This window comes from Myotis lucifugus, unplaced genomic scaffold (assembly GCF_000147115.1).
Source record: "Myotis lucifugus unplaced genomic scaffold, Myoluc2.0 scaffold_5547, whole genome shotgun sequence".
Classification (NCBI taxonomy): Eukaryota; Metazoa; Chordata; class Mammalia; order Chiroptera; family Vespertilionidae; genus Myotis; species Myotis lucifugus.
The window spans coordinates 959-9736 of NW_005876595.1; the positions used below are offsets into that span (position 1 = coordinate 959).

Sequence of the window (8778 nt, forward strand, 5' to 3'; positions counted from 1 at the left end):
GGGGTGTGGGGGGGGGGGGCAGGTTCTCAGCCTCCTGATGGTGGTTTGGGGCCAGTGACCCATGTTCTTGGGTTCTAGCCTCTACTGAGGCGAGAGTAAGTGGGAGGGGCCTGGTGACCACGTGGAGGTCAGGATGTCCAGACTCTTGGTCCCAGAGCCAGGAGGGTCCCTAGGTTGGGTGCCTGCATCGCCTCATTCCGGTGGGAGGGAGACGTGTGGGGAGGAAGGCGGGTTGGGGGCAGGTGGCCACGGAGCTGAACGAGCACGCTGGCTTCTCCCGTTTCCCTCTCCTTATTAGAAGTTATGGCCCTCGCTGGTTTGGCTCAGTGGTTAGAGCATCAGCCTGGGGGCTGAAGAGTCCTGGGTTCGATTCCGGTCAAGGGCACATGCCCAGGTTGGGGGCTCGATCCCCAGTAGGGGGCGTGCAGGAGGCAGCTGATCAGTGATTCTCTCTCATCATTGATGTTTCTATCTGTCTCTCCCTCTCTGAAATCAATAAATTAAAAAAGAATTAAAAACAAAAAGAAATTATGAAATACTCCAAAGTGTCAGAAAATAATATAACAGACACCTACGGACCCATCACCCAGATTTTTGTAAACAGATTTATTGAGATATAATTCATAGCCCATACAGTCTACCCCTGTAGAATATGTAGTTTATTCGCAGAGGGGTGCATTCTGTCAATCAATTTTAGAGCATTTTCATCACCCCAAAAAGAGACCCCATTCCTCCTAACAGCCGCCCTTCAATCCTCCCATCCCCCCGCCCTAGGCAACCACTAATTGTCTGTGTGGACTCGCCTGTTCCGGACGTTTCACATAAATGAAATCACACAGCGTGTGGCCCTTTGTGCCTGGCTCCTTTCACTCAGCGTGATATGTTGTAGGTTCACCCATGTTGTATCACGGATCAGAACTGCCTGTTCCTTTTTATGGTTGAAGAATGTTCTATTATAGGGCGACACCAAATGTTATCTCTCTGTCCATCAGTGAGGATGGTTGGGGTTGTGCTCAGCTTCCGGTTCTGAATAACGCTGCTGTTCTCATCCACGTGGTTCTCCAGGGGGGTCTTCACTTGTCCCAGGTCGTGTTCACTCATCTCTCCTCCCCCGCATGAGAAGGGGTGGTGGCTGGCTTCACTCTTTGGAGAGCCAGGGGCACAGGGGGCCTTGGTGCCTGCCTTTTGTTTTGGTTTTTAAGTATATTTTTATTGATTTCAGAGAGAAAGGGAGAGGGAGCGAGAGAGAGAAACATCAATGATGAGAGAGAATTGTTGATTGCCTGCTTCCTGCATGGCCCCCCCCCCCCCCCACTTCCGCCAGGGATCGAGCACGCAACCAGGGCATGTGTCCTTGACCGGATTTCAAACCTGGGAGCCTTCAGTCCGCAGGGCAACGCTCTATTCACTAAGCCAAAACGGGCAGGGCAGTACCTGCCTTTTGCATGAGCTCAGCACCTTAGTACATCATTCATTCAAACCCAAACATTGAGCCCTGAGCTGAACAGTGAGGTGTGGGCTGTGCCCTTCATTGGACACACATCCATTGGAGCCAAGAACATTGGTTTACTGGGCTCCCTCGTAAAAGTGAGGTTACCGGGGAGATCGGGTTCCCCTGGGAGGCCCTTCCTTCTGTCTAGACACCCGGGGACCCTAGAACTAACCTGGCAGGGGCGGGGGGCAGGGAGAGCAGGCTGGACCCGAGGACCTGCATATGCAAAAGTAGTGACCGAGCTGGGCCCTCACAGCACAAGGGCGGCTGGGAAACCCGCAGGCCAGACCATGCCCGGCTTGATGCCCGCTCTACGTTACTGCCTGTCCTTACAGCTACAGGTGACGGGAGGACTTCCTCCTTCACCAAGTGTGTGCTAGGCCGTGGGGAAGGAGCTGGGGTGAGACAGACCTGGTCTTCATCTCCCTGGGACTCAGGGTGTAGTGGGGTCGCCCAGCAGCATTGATGGTGACAGCCGAGAGGGTGGGAGGGACTGGGGGGCTGTCGGCCGGCCTGTGGGGAGGAGCGGCAGGACGGACAGAGGAGGAGTTGGTGGACACGGGGATGACGAGGGCTCTGACGTGTCTTCTCCGCCCCCAGACGGCCACAACCAAAGTCCCAGAGGTCCGCGACGTGACAAGAATCGAGCGCATTGGTGAGTGAGCCCGGACCAGGAGCAAGACAGACCCTGCCTGCCCTGTGCACCCCTGGAAAGCCAACCTGCCCAAGACCCCCGAGAAGCATACAGCCTGCGTACCATCCCCCTATCTGGGCGGGGGGGGGGGGGGGCTGAGTTCCAGAGAGGTGTCAGATGGCACGTGGGGCACCCTGCCGGACCCCAATCCCAGGCTGCAGGCTTCGCTGCCCTGTGGGCTCCCGGGTGCCCCAGCATCCTGGTTGGAAGTCCCAGGAGTGGGAGTTTGCCGAGTGCTTACGTTTGGGTGGGCTGAATGGCCCATAACCCCGGGCCGGACTCGGCATCAGCTCCTCCGGGCAGGGACCGGGCCTGCCTCATTCCCAGCTGTGCCCCCAGCACGGACGTGGCAGAGCAGGTGCCATTGAATGCACGAGTTCGATCCCGTTGAATCCTTGCAGTTGCCCCGCGAGGTGCACATTGTGACTGTCACCCCATTTTAGCTGAGGCTCAGAGACTCCAGTCACCGGTCCCAGCTCACACCGTGCGTGAGCCACGGGTGGTCCGGCTGTGATGTCTTCTAAGAAGAGCCCTCTGGTTTACTGAGCATTTAGCATGTCCTGCCTTCCTTCAGTGAGGGGGGGAGTCAGGCCCCGCCATTCGGCCAAGGAGGAAACCAGGGCCCGAGGGGAAGCCCCTCACCTCTGGCCACACACCGCCACGAGCTGGCCAGTAACTGCCTTCCGGTCCTTTCTCTGCTCACAGGCGCTCACTCCCACATCCGGGGGTTGGGGCTGGACGATGCCTTGGAGCCGCGGCAGGTAGAGCTGATGGGGGCGGGTGGCAGGCCTGCTCCCTGGAGGCCTCGGGTGGAGGTACCCACGCCCCCGGGATTATGTTCTTCCAGACCTTTAGCTACCTGTTTATAAAATTCAGCCCCGTGTACACTTTTATTGGTCTTAGAAAAATGGGGGTGGAGAAGGCTTTCTTGGCTTTTCCCCAACATCCCAGCCAACATCCACTTTCACATCACGAGGCAGGAGGTGGCAGAACGCAGGGGTGGCCCAGTAGGAAGTCACCTGGCGTCTCTCACCTCCCACCCCCAGGCTTCCCAGGGCATGGTCGGCCAGCTGGCGGCCCGGCGGGCAGCGGGCGTGGTGCTGGAGATGATCCGGGAAGGGAAGATCGCAGGCCGGGCGGTCCTCATCGCCGGCCAGCCGGGCACGGGGAAGACAGCCATCGCCATGGGTAAGACACCTCTCGGGGCAGGAGCTCTTCCGGTCTCTGCCAGGTAATCCCTCCCGTGGAAGTCCAGGTCAGATTCAGGCGCATTTAACAGAAACCAGACACGGCTGTGGCTTAACCACGCACGGTTCATTCTCTCGGGGAGAAGAATGAATGTAGGCCATTTGCGGCCTGGTGAGCGGTTCCAGGAAGCCGCCTACCTTCCCGCCTCGACGTTCTCTGCACTTGTTTCCCCGTGGGGATCACTCTGAGCTCCAAGAGGGTTGCCGGAGCACCAGCCTTCCCACCCAAACTCCTGGAGCAGGGAGAAGAGAGGAACTGCAGTCAGGTTCTACTAGATGGAGCTCCCCTAAGCACTTGTCTTGGGCGTCCCACACACTTTGGCTCATATTTTATTGACTAGAATTTTTTTCATAACTTATTTGTATTGATTTCAGAGAGGAAGGGAGAGGGCAAGAGATGAAACATCAATGATGAGAGAGAATCATTGAGCAGCTGCCTCCTGCACACCCCCTACTGGAGATCGAGCCCGCAATCCGGGCATGTGCCCTGACTGGGAATCAAACCGTGACCTCCTGGTTCATAGGTTAATCTCAACCACTGAGCCACGCGGGCCGGGCATATTGGCTGTAATTTAATCGTATGGTGACTCTGCTGCAGGGAGGGTGAGACCTGAGGATAGATTTTCTATCTTAATTTGGACCGTTGCTACCTTAATGAAAGGGGTTTCTGTTGCTAAGGAAGAAGGTGGCATCGATTAGACGCCAGAACTCCCTTCTGCGATTCACTGGCAGGTTAAGAGCTTTATACTCATAACTGCCCCACATCCTTATTGAACGACCCGTCCTTCCAAACCTACTGAGGAACCTCTTGCTCGCTGAAGCCTTCCTTGGCCCTCCTATCTTCCCCCTCGCTCCCACCTTCGTGCTCAGACTGCGAGGCCAGGCGGTGAGAATCAAGGAACAGCCGGGTTTCAGTTAAGATGAAGCAGCACTTGCCCTGCCGGTGTGGCTCGTTGGGTGTCGACCTCTGCACCAAAGGTTGCAGATTCCATTCCCGGTCGGGGCACATGCTCAGGTTGCAGGCTTGACCCCTGGTAGGGGGCGTGCAGGAGGCAGCTGATTGATGTTACTCTCTCACATCGATGCTTTTCTCTTTCCCTTCCTCTTTCTCTAAAAGAAAAGATATATATATATATATATAGATATATCTATATATATATATATCTATATCTATACACACATACATACTAGAGGCCCAGTGCACAACATTCATGTACTGGGGAGGGGGGTCCCTCAGCCCGGCCTGCGTCCTCTCGCAGTCTGGGACCCCTCAAGGGATGTCCACCTGCTGGCTTAGGCCCGCTTAGTTGGGGGAGCAGGCCTAAGCCGGCAGGCAGACATCCCCCGAGGGGTCCTTAGCACTGCTGCGGAGGTGGGAGAAGCTCCCGCCACCACCGCTGTGCTTGCTGTGAGCCCGGCTTCTGGCTGAGTGGCGCTCCCCCTGTGGGAGCGCACTAACCATCAGGAGGCAGCTACTGCATTGTCTGCCCCCTGGTGGTCAGTGCACATCATAGCGACCGGTCATTCCACCTTTCAGTCGATTTGCGTGCTAGCCTTTTATTATATAGGATGTGATGAAGCAGCACTCATCCCAGGGTCCTGGTGTGCCGGGTGTGCGAGCCCTGGCCCAGACACTGGGAACACAGATGAGGCAGACCAAGCCCGACCTTAGGAAGGTGGTTGTGTGCTGTCATGGACAGAGGAGGCTCCTGACCTGCGGGGTGGGGACATAGTGGCGGTCGTCGGAAGAGGCTTCCCAGACGTGCAGGGTGTTGGAGCGTCCCGGACAGACAGCAGGGAGCAGGTCTCCGGGCGCAGAGTGTGACGCATCTGAAAAGGGGACAAGGAAGAGTTCCCACGGCACACGGTCAGGAGGGAGCCGGGACGTCTGTCTGAGATGTGGCTCGGAGCTGGCAGGGCCCCCGGAAGGGCTGCTGGGAGGGGGGCTCAGGGCTTGGTGTCCTCGCAGGCACGGCCAAACCCAGGCCTCACGCCATGGAGAAGGCCGGCCCGTGCTGGGAAGATGATAGGGTCAGAGTTCATCCTCACGCAGTGCGGTCTAATCCAGGGTCCTGCGGAGGCCCCTGCCCCTGGCTTCCTTTGCGTCACCCTGTCTGCCCCGCAGCACCAAGAGCTGGTGTTGCCACAGAGTGGATTTTGGGGGACATGGTGCCAGGGCCGCCCCCACCCACCCAGGCCACCCTCTCCCCAGGCATGGCGCAGGCCCTGGGCCCGGACACCCCGTTCACAGCCATCGCGGGCAGCGAGATCTTCTCCCTGGAGATGAGCAAGACGGAGGCGCTGACGCAGGCCTTCCGCAGGTCCATCGGCGTTCGCATCAAGTGAGCACAGGGCCCCGGGCAGGGGCGGGGCAGTTCCCAGCAGCCTCGGGACCACCCCGTCCCAGCAGCTCGGCCTGTGCCCAAGGGCTGATGGGAGTTAGCGACTCCCCAGGGCCAGGTCAGGTCCTCTGCTCAGACCTGCTCTCTGATAGGGAGGAGACGGAGATCATCGAAGGGGAGGTGGTGGAGATCCAGATCGACCGGCCGGCCACGGGGACGGTGAGTCTGCCCGAGTCCGGGCCACCTCCAGGCGGGAGGGTTGCACTGAGGTCGGAATCCCATGGAATGTTCCACTGCAGATCGGAGCATCTGCCTGCCTACAGTAGGGGTTTATCTGAATGGATAGCAGCTCGTTCATTTGTGAGGGACACCGTGAGCAGTTAAAACAGAGTGGTAGAGCCCTGGCTGGTTTGGCTCAGTGGATAGAGCGTCGGCCTGCAGACCGAAGGGTCCTGGGTTTGATTCCAGTCAAGGGCACATGCCCGGGTCACAGGCTCGAGCCCCCTGGGGGGTGTGCAGGAGGCGGCCGATCCATGGTTCTTTCTCATGGATGATGTTTGTTTCTCTCTCCCTCCCTCTCCCTTCCTCTCTGAAATCAATAAAAATATATTTAAAAACACACCAAGTGGTGGAATAAGAGAAGGTCTGGAAGTTTCTTCAGGGAATTCCTAACCGTCAGGCTTAAATGCCTGCCCCGTGGGATTTACACAGCTCAGATTCTCTCCCCTTTTTTAACCCAGTGGTTCTCAACCTTCTGGCCCTTTAAATACAGTTCCTCATGTGGTGACCCAACCATAAAATTATTTTCGTTGCTACTTCATCACTGTCATGTGGCTACTGTGATGAATCGTCATGTAAATATCTGATATGCAGGATGGTCTTAGGCGACCCCTGTGAAAGGGTCGTTCGACCGCCAAAGGGGTCGCGACCCACAGGTTGAGAACCGCTGTTTTAACCTAAGACTTTTTTTCTAACTTTTTTGTTGTAAGTAAAATAGATACAAAGAGACATCTAAAAGAAGCATGTAGTCTAATAAGTGATTATGAAGCAAATACTTTCATAACCACCCCCAAGAGCAAAAACTAGAACTTTGCCAACCCCCAGCGCCTTCTTCCTTCCTCCTTCTACACCCCCCAAGTCTCGAGCAGAAGTAGCCACCCTCGCTCGTTATCACGTCTTTGCGTTTTATCACCATCGTGCGTTCTTATACACCATAGCTCCTACTGCGCATTTTTTAAATTTCATGTCTCAAGTCTTTTTCATGGTTTGGTTTCCCCTTTATCTCTCCTATTTACCTAATAATTTATCTGTTGGTCTCTTATTTTTTTTAATTTATTGATTTAGAGAGAGAGAGAAGCATTTGTTTGTTGTTCCACTTATTTATGCATTCATTAGTTGATTCTGGTATGTGCCCTGACTGGGGGTCGAACCTGCAACCTTGGCGCGTTAGGACGACGCTCTGAGTACCTGGCCAGGGTGACACCCTCTTTTTTTTTAAAATATATTTTATTGATTTTTTACAGAGAGGAAAGGAGAGAGATAGAGAGTTAGAAACATCGATGAGAGAGAAACATCGATCAGCTGCCTCCTGCACATCTCCTACTGGGGATGTGCCCGCAACCCAGGTACATGCCCTTGACCGGAATCGAACCTGGGACCTTTCAGTCCGCAGGCCGACGCTCTATCCACTGAGCCAAACCGGTTTCGGCAGACACCCTCTTTTTTTAATTTGCCACCCCAATAAGAATTTTAAAAGTAAAAACAGTAGAATATTTAAATATAAGGAAAGCTATTCTCAAGCTAGTTCTCCTGTACACCCTACGCTAGGGATCAAGCCCGCAACCCGGGCATGTGCCCAGACCGGGAATCAAACTGTGATCTCCTAGTTCATAGGTCGACGCCCAACCACTGAGCCATGCTGGCCGGGCCAGCTTATTTTTGTATTTTTTGTGTGTTATCTTTTAGGATTTCGTTTGTTTACTGGGTTTTTTATAATAGCTTTGTGGAGGAGCAATTGACATGCAATAAGCTGCCCACATTGAAAGTTTCAGGATGTTCAGTTTGACATACGTGTGCACACATGAAGCCGCCGCCAGTCATGGCAGCGAACACACCCATCACCTCAGCTCCCCTGCGGCCCGTTCCACGTGGTGTGGGAGAGACGCTGGGGCCTCTCTGAGCCCTTGCCGGCGTGTCGCCTCCTCAGGGCTCCAAGGTGGGCAAGCTGACCCTCAAGACCACCGAGATGGAGACGATATACGACCTGGGCACCAAGATGATTGAGTCCCTGACCAAGGACAAGGTCCAGGCCGGGTGAGCAGCGGCGGGCCGCCCCGCGCTCAGGGTGGGGGAGCTCGGGCACCTCCCTTTCCTCACTCCCGCCTCCTTCCCCTGCAGGGATGTGATCACCATCGACAAGGCCACGGGCAAGATCTCCAAGCTGGGCCGCTCCTTCACACGCGCGCGGGACTACGACGCCATGGGCTCCCAGGTGCTCCGGGCCCCTGGGCACCCTCCCTCCAGGCACCCGCATGTTCCCCTGGATCCTCCCGTCAGGCAACCCCCTGTCCCTAGTACTCCTGGCTCTTCCCTGTACCCTCTGGGCTCTTAGCTACCTTCTGGGCCTGAGGTTTCCAGGTTACCCCCATCTGGATTCCCAGCCCCTTTCCAGGGAGCCCCTGTGGGCCCCCTTCATGCTCTTCTCTGCCTTGTCTCCACCCCCTACCCCACCCCCATGCTGCCCCGCAGACCAAGTTCGTGCAGTGCCCAGACGGGGAGCTCCAGAAGCGCAAGGAGGTGGTGCACACCGTGTCCCTGCACGAGATCGACGTCATCAACTCCCGCACCCAGGGCTTCCTGGCCCTCTTCTCAGGTGAGGCCCCGCCATCCACTCCTCCCGCCTGCTCACCCCTCCGCACCCCGCTCCCCCCTCCCCCCATCCTCCCATAGGGCCCGCCCCTGCCCGGGCTCTTCCTCAGCCCCTGGCTGTCTTCTGTTCTCCCC

At 56.3% G+C, this 8778-nt stretch overlaps 1 protein-coding gene across 1 annotated transcript; it reads left to right on the top strand.

Moving 5' to 3' along the window:
- The first annotated feature begins 2000 nt into the window (after positions 1-2000).
- On the top strand, positions 2001-8724 carry RUVBL2 (RuvB like AAA ATPase 2). The gene is made up of 8 exons (XM_014450964.2): positions 2001-2147; positions 2892-2947; positions 3233-3374; positions 5646-5775; positions 5928-5994; positions 7982-8088; positions 8173-8266; positions 8524-8724. The coding sequence occupies exons 1-8, from the start codon at positions 2057-2059 to the stop codon at positions 8722-8724; spliced, it is 888 nt and encodes a 295-aa protein (XP_014306450.1). The 5' UTR covers positions 2001-2056.
- The last annotated feature ends 54 nt before the right edge of the window (positions 8725-8778 follow it).

Bases quoted from the DNA above. Each gene is read 5' to 3' on its own strand.
- RUVBL2 (XM_014450964.2), top strand. From the start codon at position 2,057: ATGACGAGGGCTCTGACGTGTCTTCTCCGCCCCCAGACGGCCACAACC. The intron at 2,148-2,891 runs GTGAGTGAGCCC...CTCTGCTCACAG, and splicing joins GACAAGAATCGAGCGCATTG to GCGCTCACTCCCACATCCGG. The intron at 3,375-5,645 runs GTAAGACACCTC...CCCTCTCCCCAG, and splicing joins GAAGACAGCCATCGCCATGG to GCATGGCGCAGGCCCTGGGC.